The 16,715-nt window shown below is 41.4% G+C and overlaps 1 protein-coding gene across 4 annotated transcripts in view; it reads right to left on the reverse strand.

Moving 5' to 3' along the window:
• The window catches only part of ibtk (inhibitor of Bruton tyrosine kinase), a 111,998-nt gene continuing 95,283 nt past the window's right edge, over positions 1-16,715 (reverse strand). For 2 of the 4 annotated variants that reach the window (XM_033020824.1, XM_033020826.1), the window contains 4 exons: positions 10,558-10,719; positions 9,547-9,708; positions 4,363-4,495; positions 2,064-2,480 (listed from right to left, as the gene is read on the reverse strand). In XM_033020824.1, the coding sequence (XP_032876715.1) occupies positions 2,355-2,480; positions 4,363-4,495; positions 9,547-9,708; positions 10,558-10,719 (583 nt within the window). In that variant the 3' untranslated portion in view covers positions 2,064-2,354. Of the gene's footprint in view, positions 2,481-4,362; positions 4,496-9,546; positions 9,709-10,557; positions 10,720-16,715 lie in introns of all 4 variants that reach the window. The other 2 variants (XM_033020825.1, XM_033020823.1) reach the window with 2 other exon arrangements.

Genomic DNA, 16,715 nt, shown 5'->3' on the forward strand with positions numbered 1-16,715 from the left:
TTTTTGAATTATATCTCTTTATTTCAGAGTTTGAAGACAGGTTTCGACCCAAATTAACATTTGTCAATTTCCCCAAACCCACTGCATTCCTCCAGCACTTTACACTTTTGCTCACACACATACACACACACACACACACACACACAACCAACCCATCTCAAAGTGCCATTAAGGCATCTTTTGTGCAGTGACTCTCCTTAAAAAGTGGTCATGTTTAAATTGCAAATGAACATTTAGAAGAAGCAAACATTTCACTCGCTGGAGCCCAAAATCACATAGTTTTTGTCAATGGTACAGAAAAGTCAACAGGTCCAACCTCAGTTGCACAAACACAAACATGTTCACAAATAAATCATGCATGACTAGCTAGACCCATTACACAGTTAGGGTAATGTCTCTCGAACACAAAAGCACAAATACCTGCATTGTCTCAAATGACGTACATACAGTAATGGGGAAAGCTAGATAGCATACCAATTTAATTTTTGTTTTGATCTTGCCATTTATAACTTTTCAAACCTACTAGATGGTTTGTAATGTATTCTCATTCTGAACAGAATGTAAAAAGTAAGGATAAAGTTATGATCTTTCAAAATAGTGCAAGCTTAAATGTTCAACTTTGCAACAGCAAAAAAGCTTATTATCACTTATGCACATCATGTTTATATTAATGTATTTCTCATTAGAATTTCTCATTTCAACAATTCTTAAAACCAACAAAGTTTGAACTGCACTGGAACAGCAACATATTAACATATCACACTTAATAGCAATGTTTCCAACTACACAATTGCAGTCAAATCCTGCCAAGTTTAATTAAAAGCCAATATGCAGCATGGGTGTTCTTTAAGTGGGAGTTTCTTAAGCGCCTTTCCTGCAAACAGTGTCAAATATAAGTAGCATCCATTACTGTCATAAAGGCTGCCATCTCAAGTCTGTACACAGGCAGGCTAAGCTGCCAGCATGTCTGCACCCAGACCTAAAATGGTAAAGTCAACCTTGGTGTCAGCAATAGGAATCTTCAGTTTACTTAATTTAGATTTAAACCAACCATGAAAAGAAGAAGAATGCAATGCTCAATTTGATTTTTGCTTGGCTTTGTTGCTCTATAAAAAATTGTATTATTAGATGTTTTTTGTGCTTTTGTACGATAAACGGCACCATTATTTTTGCAAATATGCACTTGAAAATGTTAAAAAAAAAAAAGAATGCAATTCATTAAGCAGGTATGGACGAGTTGTAAAGTAATATCAACAAGCGGTAGTGACTATCGGCATTTAGAGTGCGGTTGACTTCTGAGGCTTCACCAATATTGTTTTCAGTTAATTATCAAGAAATGGAACAGCATTTTTCTCCCCCACAAATGTTCTTGTCCCTGTGATCAGGCATAAAATACCATTAACACTATGGGTGAAATTAGGAGTTAGTGAACAATGAACCTTTGCTGGTGCTTTACCACTGAATCAATTTCGAGGTTGGCTCGTTCCAGCTCGAGATCTTATGGAGGTGTACAAAATCATGAGAGGAATAGATCGGGTAGTCTCTTGCCCAGAGTAGGGGAATCAATATCCAGAGGACATTGGTTTTAGGTGAGGGGGGGAAAAATTTAATAGGAACCTGAGGGGTAACTTTTTCACGCAAAGGGTGGTGGGTGTATGAAACAAGCTGTTGGAGGAGGTAGTTGAGGCAAGTACTATTGCAATGTTTAAGAAACATTTAGGCAGGCACATGGATAGGACAGGTTTAGAGGGATATGGGCCAGGCAGGTGGGACTAGTGTAGATGGGGCATTGGCCAGTGTCGGCAAGTTGGGCCAAAGGGCCTGTTTCCACACTACAAGATTATGACTCTAAATGATCACTTCACTACCATTTAGTGCAGGAGCTGGAGCTAGCCAAGATCAGAAAAAATAGGCCGAGTGCTCCTCTTATGCTATCAAGTGAAACAGTAAAACAACTGCTACTTCCAGAGCTCCTGTGTTTTCTTACTGACCCCATGTTCTGTACCCTGTAACCCATTATTTATCCACCATTCCAATTCAGAATTCTCAGCCACCAATTTAGCACCATGACAACTAAAAGCATGCTTTAAAGTCTGTGTGAAAATATTTGTGAAGTTGAAAGATGATCAATATCTGATCAGCACTAATGAAGACGATCTATAAAGGAATATAATCCAGATGAAAGCATTTTCTTGACAGCAATTGAGAACAAACACACCAAATGATCTCCGACAACATGCAACAGAGGGGCTCCTTTGCTCCTTTATAAATGTAACTTTTTCAAAGAGTAAGCATTGACCAATTTAACTTCATAACCATATAATATTGTAAATTCAAAACAGATGTTGCAAAAATCAGTGTTTACTCCATACTGGTGTTGCCATGGGCCTTTGTGGTGATCTATCTATTACAATGAATTCCTCCGGGTTGGCACAGGCATGATAGTGGATTAGTAATTCCTGGATAGCACATTCCTCGATCTGAAAGTAGGAAAAAAAACAATCACATAAAATTTGTAGATATCACTTTATGATAATTTTTAAATGACTTCCTCACCATTTGAAAATCCTCTGGCGGCAATTAAGATGACCCTCTCCCCTCTCTCCCCCCCCCCCCCCCCCCCCCCCCCCCCCCCCACCCCCAACACACGCACCAGAATCATGGAGTTAGATGGCACAGAAATAAGCCCATCCGTCCAACTCATCCATGCAGATCAAGGTGTCTTACTGAGCAAGTCTCATCTGCCTGTGTTTGGTCCATATCCCTCTAAACCTTTCCTGTCCATGGTCCTGTCCAAATGACTTTTAAACAATGTGACTGTACCTGCTTCTACGTCTTGCTCTGGTTGTATGTTGCTTGCTGTGTGAAAAAAGTTAACATAGTTCCCATTGAATCTTTCTCATCTCACCTTAAACCCAATCCCTCTAGATTTAGGCTTCTCTACCCTGGGAAATATATTGTGAATAACCACCCTACCTATCCCCCTAATGATGCTACAAACCTCTGTGAGGTAACCTCACAGTCTCTTTTGCTCAAGGCAAAAAGGTTTCTGCCTATTCAATCTCTCCTTCTATCTCAAGGCCTCCAGTCCCTGCAACATCCTTGTGAATCTTTACTGCACTCTCTCCAGCTTAATTACATCCTTCTCACTATTGCGAGAGTCAGAACTGCACACAATACTCTAACCTACTGTAACGTGACATCACAACTTTTGTACTCAATATTGTGAAGGGAAACATGCCATACATCTTCTTCATCACCTTGTCTATTCAGATCATTAAAAGTACAGCTTGATCGCAATATCGCAGCAACTGTGTTCCTTTGAGATCTGGATAATATCCTCAACTTGAAGTAACCCTTCCAAAACTCTCATACTTGGCAAGCAGGAAACATTGCATTCTCTGTTGACATCCTGCTACAACTAGCAAAAAAAGTAATGCTTTTAAAAAAAATGCTTAGATCTATGGCACTATTAAGGAGGTTTATCTTTCCACAGAGAATATAAAAGAACATGACGAATGAATCAGGATAGACCAGGTGAATACAATTTTTTTCCTTCTCTATAGAAAGCATCTACGAAGCAAAGGATATGAGCTATACGGATGACATTTATACACAAACACCACTTGGGAGTACCTGGATTGATTAACACATTTCTATTACAGAATCTTCATTGAGTGCTTTACATATAAAAAAATATATTATCCACTGGAATGAGGAGAGCTGTTGATAAGCTGGTTTGGCATAATCTAATCAAGAGTAACACCACATAATGTGCCTCAGATAATTCCCCATGAGTAAAGAATGTTAGTTATGAGGAGTGTTTGCATGTGCTGGAGTTGCCTTCTTTGGTGCGTTTAGGGCTGAGCGTAGTTGTAAAATGATGCAACTTCTAGATAGGGTGCACTGGGAGGGCACAGATTTATGGTAATTTCAGGCAGAAACAAGAACTACGGAAAAATTCAAACCCAGAGGATAGCGATGTCTGAAAGTTGCTGCCCGACAAGGAAGTGGAGGCAGAACCGTTCATTGTATTTAATGAAGCCCCCTCCCCCCCAGAGCCCTGGTGCGCTTCAGGGAACCATCACTTTGATGGTTCGATTGGCCTACTTCTGCTCCTATGACTTATGAGAGCCAGATGCCAAACAAACATGGTTTCCAAGTAGTCGTTCCATATTTTTTGAATATTACTGCACCAGGCTACCTTTGATTCTAAATATACACCCTGTCTATTTTGGATTTGTTCACGAGTGCTGCTGAGAACTTGCATATCTAGTGCTACCTTTTCTTTCATCTGAATTTCAAAAGTTTTTTTGAAATTGTTAGCACTCTAAACAGTTTCCACAATTCAAATGACATTACCTGAATCAATGCCAGTGGCTTCTCCCTGCTCCTCACAAGTGCGGCCTCTTGCCGACGTTCCTCTTCCACAATAGCCGCAAAAGTAATCGGAGTCATCGTTGGTTGACTTTTAGCAACTGTCATTGACCATGGACTGTTACGAGATGAAGCAATTTCAAGTTAACAGACTTCCTGATTCAGAGACCATTAGTCCCAGTTGCTCTTGTAGTTATTAAGAATTGGTGAAAATAAATTGGGGGCAGTTAGGAAAAAGAAAGTTTACTCATAATGTTCTAAATCGCACGTTTCAACTATTACCAAGTGATATTTAGCTGAATTCATACTCATATTCAAAAGCAAATACAATTAATTTCTGTGTTGATTTCAATATTAGCTTTAAATTTCTCAGAGGCATAAAAGGTCCAATTTTCAATCTGCTGAACATAACAGCAGTTAATGCTGCTGGATAAATATTACATCAAAGAACAATTCACAAATGCATGATTAAGATTTTAATTTAATAAAGTTGTCTATAATAAAACCCTTATAACACAGTTGTGTAAAATAGTAATTGCTACGTATAAACTAAAAACTATATTTACAATATACTATATGGTAGCATGGTGGTGTAGTGGTAGAGCTACTGCCTTACAGTGCCGGAGACCCGGGTACAATCCTGACTAAGTGTGCTTGTCTGTACATTCTCCCCTTGACCTGTATGGGTTTTCTCCGAAATCTTCGCTTCCTCCCACACACCAAAGATGTACAGGTTTGTAGGTTAATTGGCTTGGTATAAATGTACAAAATTGGCCCTAGTGTGTGTGGTAGTGTTAATGTGCGGGGATCGCTGGTTGGTGCGGACTCGGTGGGCCAAAGGGCCTGTTTCCGCGCTGCATCTCTAAACTAGACCAAACTATAGAAATGGGCAGAGAAATGACTTCTGGCTGAAGCGACTGTATTCACATTACTAGATGCCAAGAGTTAATTCTGGCAGATTCCGCTGGAACGCAAATCCTCTAAGTTAACTACCTTCAGCACACCATTTGGGCGATACAGATTTCTTTGCATGCCTTTTAGCATAAGCTCTGCTAGTGAAGTATTTCAACAAGCTATGGAGCAGTTGTTTGTGGGGTACCCATGCTCCATTGTAGTGGATGATACCCACGTTGCTGGACGAACTATCGAAGAACACAATGTTAATCTGACAAAGTTCCTGGACTGCGCCAATGCCATCAACCTCAAGTTAAACCCTCAAAAATGTAAATTCAGGGTATGACGTGAAATACGTGGGCCATGTGTTCACTAAGGACTGCCTGAAAACTGATCCAGCAAAAAACAGTGCCATCAACGAGCTCCCAGCACCCACAGACGTGCTCGGTCTGAGTAAATTTATTCCGAACTTCAGTGAACTTCAGTGAAATATCAGCCCCGCTGTGCCAGCTTACCCACAAATACACTGTTTGGGCCTGGCACGAACATCAGCAGAGGGCGTTCGACACCCTTAAGCGGCAGATGTCTTGTGCTCCAATTCTCACTTATTTTGATCCTAAACGACCGGTCACACTGACTTGCGACGCTTCACAACACGGACTAGGCGCAGCATGTCTTCAAAATGACGGTTGCGGCAACAAACCTGTCGCCTATGACTCGCGCACCATGACTGACACAGAACAACGCTGCGCCCAAATTGAAAAGGAGCTGCTAGCAGTCGTTTTCGCCTGCAAGAAATTTAACGACTTTATCTTCGGACATACGATCACGATTGAAACTGACCACCAACCTCTGGTCAGCATCTTTAACAAACCGATTCATGCCTCTCCAGGACGCTTGCAGCGGATGCTGCTACAACTTCAAAAATATGACATTGTTCTGCCCTACAAACGTGGTAAGGATATGCACCTGGCTGACACTCTCTCGTGTGCACCCCAAAAGACCTGCGAGGGTCCTCCCTGGCCGGATGACGACTTTATCATAATGACTGTGTCTTTTATTCCGTCGTCTTGTGTGGAGGACCTTGTTACCCACACTGCTGACAGTACCTTACAGTCACTCGCCTCCTTCATTAAGCGCGGCTGGCCAGACAAGCACTAAAATGTACCGCTGCCAGTTCGGCCCTTCTTTGCCGTCCGCGACGAGCTAGTACTGCAGGATTGGATTATCGTAAAAGGCCACAAGGTTGTAGTCCCTGCTTCACTGCACAGCAAGTATATTAACGCTATCCGTGGTCTACAGTGGCAACTGACATATTTGAGTGCCATGGCAAGCAGTATCTGGTACTTGCGACTCGTATTTTGGCTGGTTTGACATCGATTTTCTTAGCAGCCCCATTTCTGACACCAAAATGCATTCAGTCTCATGGATTAAAGACTAAGAATCCCCCCCCCAAAAAAAATCACACCTTGAAAAGGTCATCCAACTAATGGCACCATAACACAAAACTAAGAGGTTAGCTTCAGGAGACATTCCTACAATGCTAACTCCAGTAACATTGCCTGTAATGGTCTACCAGAGATAGGTACAATGTGCCGGAGTAACACAGCAGGTCAAGCAGTATCTTTGGCGAAAAAGGATGGGTGACGTATTGGGTTGGAGCCCTTCTTCAGACCCCACTCTTCTACGATTTTCTGTGTTTATCATTTTTTGCCCAATCTTTCCAAATGCAATTTTTTTCGTAATGGTCTACCATCAGTTTAGAATATTAACCAAAATATTTATACCATCAGAGGACACATAACTCATCATGTCTCCATTAGGTGTTCACTAGAAAAATCTCTAACAATCTTGTTGCCAAATCTCCTCATAAATGCAAAGGAAAAGTTACAAATACTTTTAAAATTCCCGTCCCAACATTTCAAGAACTCCACTCTTCTACGATTTTCTGTGTTTATTTTCTTTTGCCTGAAATTTCCAAATGCATGTTTTTGTTTGCATAAACACAGAGATGTGTGGTTAATAAAAAAAGCGGTGTTGAAAATTTTTTTTTTTAAATCATCCTCACTCCATTTGAATAACAAATCATCCTTTGCTTTGGTTGGAGATACAGCATGACATCAGACTCTGCGGCACACCGAGTCCCTCGATCACCAGTTCACACTAGTTCTATGAAATCCCACTTTCTTATCCACATTAGGGGCAATTTTATTTTACAGATGGATATGTCTTTGGGGTGCACCTGGAGAGAACCCATGTCGTCACAATGAGAACATGCAAACTCCACACAGACAGCACCCGAGGTCTGGATAGAACCTGGAGCTCTGGCCCAGTGAAGCATCAGCTCTACCAGCTGTGCCACTGTGCCGCCCTACCTGACACGTCAAATGGAAAAGGAAAATTATACTATGCAAATTATCCTATAAAAGGGAAAGTGGGAAGTCTTAATAGATTATATCAAATACAGAAATCACATTGAAACTTGCATATTGTTTTAGAGCTTAACATGCTCAGAATAAAGGATAGGCTGTTTAGGATAAAGGTGGACAAATTTCTTTATGCAGATAATGGTGAATCTTTGGATTTCTCTACCCTGGAAGCTCAGTCATCAAGTTTGTTCACATCAGAGATCATGATGATAGAGCAGCACGGTGAAAGGAGACACGGTGGCGCAGCGGTAGAGTTGCTGCCTTACCGCGCCAGAGACCTGGGTTCGATCCTGACTACGGGTACTATCTGTACGGAGTTTTACGTTCTCCCTGTGACCGCGTGGGTTGCTCAGGGAGCTCCAGTTTCCTCCCACATTGCAAAGTTGTATAGGTTTGTAGGTTAACTGGCTGCAGTAAAAATTGCAAAGTTGTTCCTGGTGTGTAGGATGGTGCTAGTGTATGGGGATCGCTGGTCGGTGTGAACGCAATGGGCCGTTTCCGCGATGTATCTCTAAAACAAAAAAAACTAAAACTAAAGAAATTTCAGAAACAGTAAGTGATGGCTATGGGAATAGGGCAAGAAATTGGCGTTGCAGTAAAAGATCAGTCACAATCTTGATGGATGACAGAGCAGGCTCAAAAGGCCGTCTCCCATTTCTTTTGAAGGAAAAGATACATGATCAGTACTGATAATCAAGAACAAAAAAAAGAATTTGCACAAGATCTCCTTATCTCATAGCTGACCTCAAGGCACTTAAAAAAAAAAAGACAAAACCTATTGAAAAATAAAGAATGAGTTGACTGTTAACACATGAACTTGAATGTTTAACCTAAATATGATTTTAATTAGTTCTCTCTTGAAAGTCTCATATGCATTTTCCTCTACAGCTACTTGAAGATGCCGTCAGTGGAAGTGAATGATGACAGGGACAGGCAGAGGCCACACATACATGACTCACAATAAAAAAAGGTGAAATTGTTAACTAGAAGAATAGGAAAAAACAAGTGATTGAACATCTAAAAAAATCAAAGTATTTTATAGCATGCACAAAATACCCAGCCCAATAGAGAATAATGGTATAAAGCTTGAAATATTAAAAATGGCATTTAAGAGCATCAATCAGAGTCTTTAGAATTTAGAGATTCAGCATGGAAACAGGCCCTTCGGCCCACTGAGTCCGCACCGACCAACAATCACCCCGCATCTTTATCCTGCACACTAGGGATAATTTACAATATACAGACGCCAATTAACCTACAAATATGTTGGCCTTTGGAGTGTGGGAGAAAAAAGAGCACCCGGAGAAAACCCACGTGGTTACAGGGAGAACGTACAAACTCTGTACAGACAGGATTGTACCTGGGTCTCTGGCGCTGTAAGGCAGCAACTCTACCACTGCGCCACCCCAACAGGCCTTTTAGCCCAACTTGCCTATGCTGACCAAGCTGCCCCATCTACACAGGTACCACCTGCCCCCATTTGGTTCACATCCCTCTAAACCTGTCCATTTACTTGTCCAAATTCTTTAAAATGTTGTTAACTGGTCAAGCGTTTATGGATGACGCAGTCTATAGTAGCAGCATGCCGAAAAGAACATGGATACAGTCATATCCAAACCTTTTTCTTGTTGGAGATAAATTTGGATTAGAAAATTGAATATATCAACTGGATACTGTTAGTTTGTTATGTGCCGATTTAAATAGAAGCACAAAATGGAGCGAACACCCAGCACATCAGGTAGCATCTGTTCTCATTTCAGATTTCCAGAATCTGCAGAACTTAAACATTTTATTTATCGATTCAGCAAACCAATTTCAAAGATAAAAATGTTCTTAAATTCCTCACCTGATGGGTTGCTCATATTTGTTGTTAGGCTGCTCTTGTGGTTTAGAATTATGTTCCCACGAGCTGGATGGCAGGGGATCGCCTGTTCTCTCTGAAGACTTTTCTTCTACCAAGAGGTCACGGAATGATTTTGGGGAGGTAAGTCCATTGAATGGAGTAGCCCTGAATGAAAATGTTTAGTAACAGTTAACAAGAACATTTCAAAATAACCAAACAGAACTAAATAAACGAGTAGGAAAGAGCTGCAGATGCTGGTTTAAATCGAAGATAGACACAAAATGCTGGAGTAACTCAGCAGGACAGGCAGCATCTCTGGAAAGAAGGAATTTGTGACGTTACGGGTCGAGACCCTTCTTCAGACTGATCTAATAAATAAATGAATGAGTAATGGTTTTGAGCTACACTAAAGTTAGAGCCTAGCTTGTCTTCACTTGAGCTTTCAAATTAGTTCTGCATAACTGGAAGTCTAGGCCTTCTACCTTTAGACTTTTAGGCATTTAGATTTTAGAGATACAGCATAGAAACAGGCCTTTCGGCCACCGTCCACAATGATCAGTGATCACTCCGTACACTAACACTATCCTACACACTCAGGACAATTTAACAATTTTTACCGTAGCCAATTAACCTACAAACCTTTACGTCTTTGGAATGTGGCAGAAAACCGGAACACCCAGAGAAAACTTACGGGGTCAAAGTGAGAATGTACAAACTCCGTGCAGACAGCGCCATAGTCAGAATCGAACCCTGTGACGCTGTAAGGCAGCAACTCTACAGATGCGCCACTGTGCCACCCTAAATTTGTTAACTTTATATAAGAAACTCAAGAGAAAAAAATGTCTTTAACGAATGCCAGTTGCATGCAACATGAACCAGACAGATGGAGAAACAAAACAATAATCTGAAAGAAAATACTATCCAGGTAGCGGTGTATAGAATATTAGAAAATAAAACAAATACTTCAACCATATTTAAAATCCATTCAGCTTAATATGCCACACAAAATCTTACCAAGCACTTCCTGTCTTTAATGGAATTAACTGTGCAATCAGATTTGATTTTAGTGGAGGGCTGTCCAGTCTGTTATTTGGGCTTGGTTCTTTAGTAGCCATTGCAATCATCTTCCTTTGTTTCTGAGAGATCTTTCCTCCATGGCACAATGATTTATTCCCACTGTGAAAATATTGCAATGTTAAGCAAACCCTTCTTACAAGTTACACGGTTCTGACAGACAAGTTTTGTTATGTTGCATGGAAATAGAATTGCCTTGTATTTCTGTCCTCAGAATATAAATCTACTCTAAAAGTTTAAATATAATGGCTCTCATTTTAAATTTTAAGTTAAATTTTAAATTTTAAGTAATCGAGAGACAGAGTTTGGAAACAGGCCCTTTGGCGATCATCAACTACTCATTTACACCAATCTTCCATGAATCCCATTCTTTCATTCTCTCCACATTTTTCATAAAATAATTAGATACACGAAATCTCATTCTTTTACCGCTTAGAATTCTTAACATACCATTGTCCACTTGATTCAGTTGCTGAAGCATAACAATAAAATCGTTATCTTTATAATCTGGACTGTTCAAAACCTGAGCCACTATCACATGCATATCACTCGTTGACGTATTCATGATAACACTAGTTCCATTCCTTGAAAATCATCTGTGTCAAGTCTCATACAAAACCTTTGGCCAACACAAATTCAAAAGTTCTAGAAAAGATAGGTGCGTGGGATTGCGATGCCTGAAGGAGTTCGCAGTTCAAACAAAGAATTTGTATTGAGGAAACATTCACAGGCCCATACGAGACTTGTTCATGCAGTGCAAATTTAGGGAGGAAGAGAAGGGATTGGCCAGGAAATTCAAATCCCTATTGCCAAATGATTCTTGCATAATAATCACATTTAAATAGCAACATTTAGCATGCATTAACAGGCATTCAATGTACATCCCAAATTGCACCCAAGTTAGCCATGTCCTTTCAGAGAATTATTAAGAGTCATCGGCATTGTTGTAGGTCTGTGTTCATATCAGAGCCCCTCCAGGTAGGCCATATTGGCTTTCCTGTGAGTATTCATGGATCATAAATCTAGCAAATTGACGATCACAATTAATGATGCTAGCTTTCTTCCCAAATGTATATGTTTAGTTGAATATGCTGCCTTGCAGCGTCAGAGATCCTGAGCACAGGTGCTGTCTGTACATTCTCCCTGTGACCGCGTGGATTTTCTCCGGGTGCTCCGGTTTCCACCCACACTCCCAAGGCATACAGGTTTGTAGGTTACTTGGCTATTGTAAATTGTCCCTAGTATATAGGATAGTGCTAGTGTATGGGGTGATCGCTGGTCGGCGCTGACTCAGTGAGTTGAAGGGCTATTTCCACGATGTATCTCTAAAATCTAAAAAAAAATAAACATTATTGCTCCAGTCCACTTCCTCCTGTGCTACTGGGTCATTGACAGCAATGAGGAAACACTCTGAGGACTTTATTACTATTAGAATAATGGCTGAGCATTCAGTAAATACATTACGATTTGCCAAATTTTCCAGCTTGGATATTATATTGATGAGCATTTACATAGTGAAACCTATGGCACATTTCCTCCAACTATGAATATGTACAAATATGGGAAGAACATCTCTTGATATAAATGGAACACACTAAACACCCCTAACCCTGTGAAGCAAGACTCAAAACAGAATTCAGCCTACAAGAACTAAAACCGGCGACTTATGAAAGCTACTTATAGCCCTGTCTCACAGTGCGAGTCTACGCACGAGTGATCCCGAGTGAAAGAAAAAATTCCAAGTTTATGTTCACGTGTTTAAACGAGTTCCCACGTGTATGTCTAAGTTTGCCGTTTACTTCTAATTTCTGTGAAGTACCAAGTTCCTCTCCCGAGTTACCCTTGAGCCAATAACGACTGCTGACGTGTGGAAAAATCATCACATGGTAAAAATGATGTGATGCAGTTTTTTTCACTATAAAAAGCCTCCCATGTTTAAATTTCTTAGGGTTACGGAATCAAGGGATATGGGGAGAAAGCAGAAACGGGGTACTGATTTTGGATGATCAGGCATGATCATATTGAATGGCAATGCTGGCTCGAAGAGCTGAATGGCCTACTTGCTATACGTTTATACCTTTTAAATGTTTTGACATGCGTTTCAGGATTCCAGCATCTGTCTTTGCCAATATCCCTTTCCCTGTATATCTCTTGGGCTTTTCCTCTTTCCCCAACACCTATCTCCTCCATCTGCCAGTCCATCTGAGTGTAGATATGAAGTTCTTCTTGGCTGTCTATCTGTATGTGTGGACTTTCCATTAAATGTCATCCATGATCATTATCTCACAATCCTTCAGGTGTTTTTGTCACTCATTTCTCATCGAGTCATGGGTTCATACAACACAGAAACAGGCTCCTCTGCCCACCATGTCTATTCCAACCATAGCCTTCCTGACCATTATTCGAATTCTGGCCCATATACTTTGTAAACCTGCCTCCGTCACGTTCTCAGATTACGGCTACAGTACTTACTGGGTTGAGAAAAAAATCATCAGACCTATTCCGCCTGCTGCACACGTTAAATCTACGCCCTTTGATGAGTTCAATTAATCTGATTATTGTCTGTCCTCATTCATTTCATTATACGTTCACTTGAGCAGCGTCTGTCACTGCTCCAGGGGCCCGGGTTCGAATCTAACCTCCGGTACTATTTTATGGAGTTTCCCATCGCGCTCCCCGCACACTGCTTTGTTGTATGAATGCTCCCCGCAACACCTGCTGTGTTGTATGAACCCATGACTCGATGAGAAATGAATGGCAAAAACACCTGAAGGACTGTCACCTCCCCCCGATGTGTCTGTGAGTGGTCGAATGGGGCTCAGGTGGGAAATTGATGTGAATGCGGGCAGAAATGAGTTTGAGGTAAATGAGTGTTTGACGGCTGGCTCAGTGGGCCGAAGGGCCTGTTTCTGCCTGTTTCTGCCCTTTGGGACATTTTCACCAGATGTGCGCTGCCATACGCGAAGTTTTGCTATTTGTAAAGGTTTCTTGTCTAATGTACTTTTTTAAACTCACTGAACCCGAGTTTTGGGATTTTTCAATATATAGGCTGACGGTTAGTACATTTCTCACCCCTGTTTATTCATCGCTCGGGGATCTCGCCTCACACCTGTATCATTGGCCACGTTATCATATCCTGCACTGTTTTATCCGTGACTGCGGATGGTAGCGAACGACTCCAAAAGGATATTCCCCTTCGTGTTGGCAAAGTTTTGCAATTGCTTTATTTTTCACATAAAGGCGATTTATTTTTAAGAGTTGGTGTGGATCATTTCATTTTCAAATAATCTTATTCAAACAAGAGATGGACACAAAAAGCTGGAGTAACTTAGCGGGTCAGACGGCATCTCCGGAGAAAATGAATAGGCGACGCTTCGGGTCGAGACTCTTTTTTTCAGCGATGCTGCATGACCCGCTGAGCTACTCCAGCTTTTTGTGCCCGTCTACAGTGTAAACCACCATCTGCAGTTCCTGCCTACACTTATTCAAACAGGAATGCATTCACTCCCCACCCTACATAATGCATCAAACCTCTGAAGCAGTAATGTGAAAGGCACATAAACAAGGGAAGTGACCTTGGAAATCTGGAAATATTGCTTGTTGGTCGCTCTATTCCAAAGGCCAAGGTGAGATTCCCACAGGTGTCTCCAGCATCAGGGGATCATTCCTGACAGGCAGACTTGACAAACCTTTTTTTTCTCTGTCCAGCTGCCGAGTTAACTCAACGGGTCACGCAACATTTCTGGAGAAAAAGAATCGGTGACGTTTGAAGGAAGGAAGTTTGGAAGGAAGGAATTGCAGATACTAGTTTAAACCAAAGATAGACATAAAATGCTCGAGTAACTCCACGGGCCAGGCAAAATCTCCTGAGAAAAGGAGTAGGCGACGTTTCGGGACGGGACCCTTCTTCAGGCTAAGACACAGCCTGAAGAACAATCTCGACCTTGAAACATCACCTATTTCTTTTCTCCAGAGATGCTGCCTGACCAGCTGAGTTTGTCCATTATTTTCTGTCTATCTTTGGTTTAAACTAGTATCTGCAATTCCTTCCTTCAAACTTTTAGAGCAGTTTGTTTCAAGAAACAATCCTTCCAAAATTGCTCAAACTTGTTGCATTTGCCTCTTGAGATGAACCACATTAAGATTGCATCTGAGAAAGGCTTAACTCGCTTTCCAAAGAAAACCAGGACAACTCAATGAAGCTGCATCAACTCAACATTGTCCTGCATTGCATGTTTGGTTTGATTGAGCTGCATCACTAAAACTGATCCGTGCCCTTCCCTTGGAGTTAGTAATACTAAAAGCCATGCTGTTCTAAGGCAACGGGCGTCCATTTGAACTGCATTTGTTCAAGGTCTGGCATCAATCATTGAAAGGCATTACTCACTGAAAATGAATTGTTAGATCACTGTCAAATTTTCCATTAAGATCTGACTAATCTTCAACATTTCATTTCTGGCACTCAGGCCAAACCCACGAGTTACTCACGAGTCACTACGGTAAACTCACGGGCTACTACATTCTTACAACGAGTTTAAAAGTTTCAAATTTTTCCTTCAAGAGTAAATTTGACTCCTGGAAATCTTTCAACACGTTGAAACATTTTCACGAGTTAACAAGTTTCCCGAGTACCTGCCGTTAACGTTACGAGTCGCTAAGTTATGTCCACGAGTTCCGACGTTTCCGCTACGTTAATTCTATGTGATTGCCACGAGTTTGATTTGTTTTTAACTTGGGATCACTCGTGGGTGGACTCGCACCATGAGACAGGGGTTTAAAAAGGAGCTCAATTCAAACATCAGTTCTAGATTTTCTGAAAAAGTCTTCAGTTTCCTTCCCATGGTCATCTCTGCAAGAGTAATTATGCTCCTAAAGCTTACCCCCCCCCCCTTAGTCTAGTTCAGTAAAACACTGAGTCAAGCACCGGATCACTATTCTTTATTCTTTCCAACAATAATGAACTCCCTATACAATACCTAACCACCGCGGGTCCGATCCTTGTCTCTGCTCGTTCAAGCCCTTCAGCCTCGTGCAAGCAAGGAAGCAAACAGTAAATACAATGAAACAATCGGCAAATCTTAAACACACTTTAAACTATAATAAGTATTTATTATACACAGGTTAACCCGGAAGAAAATATATACACTTTACAACATCCAGCTCCCAATATGGAAGCCAGGAATAGGAACTAACCAGCACTTCAAGATGAAGCCCTGAATTTGGTAAATTTGGATCGAAAAATGTTTAGCTCGTTACTCTCTTATCCAATCATCTTTTGATACATAAATTTAAATTCAAATGTTTAAACAGACGCCTTTATTATTATTAACTTCTCAGGATTGGTTAAAAGTTATACTCCAACCACTGAGTTCCCAGTACCTTCACATAACCCCTCCCATTCACAGTTCTAGGTACTGCTCACACAGGCAGGGACTCAGGCCCCCATAGGCTCACCCCACGGGCTTCTTCCTTTCTACCTGCTTGGTACCGCTTCACACTAGAATTCGATGCCGACCTTTAAAGTGCCTTTCCAATTTGCACCCTCAGCAACAACGCAGTACTTCACCTCTTAATACTGAAACCTAACCCAGTCCTGAATATTCAGATACCCCAGCCAATCGAATATCCCAGTCCGTGCAGGGACCCAAACCGCTCAGCTACTCTTTTGGTGTCAGGCCAACACAATGGTACCTGACTGCAACAGCTGTTGACTAACTCTGAAGGGTCTTTCACCCCCAAGGCAAGGACGCCCTTTCCTCCACCCTCAGTGCTTGCTAGACTACTGTTCTCAGATCTCATTGGGAACCCCAACACAAGCGCGCGAATGATCGATCCGCTTTGACTAGCGAAGTGGGAAAACCGCACCGTGGCGCCGATTTCTCCCCTCGCAATCTGGAACGGCTCAACACCCCGATCGCAAACTTATGTCTGGGGGTCCGTTGAGATCCCGGACAAGCCCCCAATGTAATTATGCTCCTAAAGCTTACCCCCCCATAGTCTAGTTCAGTAAAACACGGAGTTAAGCTGATCACTATTCTTTATTCTTTCCAACAATAACGAACTCCCTATACAATACCTAACCACCACGGGTCCGATCC

This window comes from Amblyraja radiata, chromosome 5, assembly GCF_010909765.2.
Source record: "Amblyraja radiata isolate CabotCenter1 chromosome 5, sAmbRad1.1.pri, whole genome shotgun sequence".
Lineage (NCBI taxonomy): Eukaryota > Metazoa > Chordata > Chondrichthyes > Rajiformes > Rajidae > Amblyraja > Amblyraja radiata.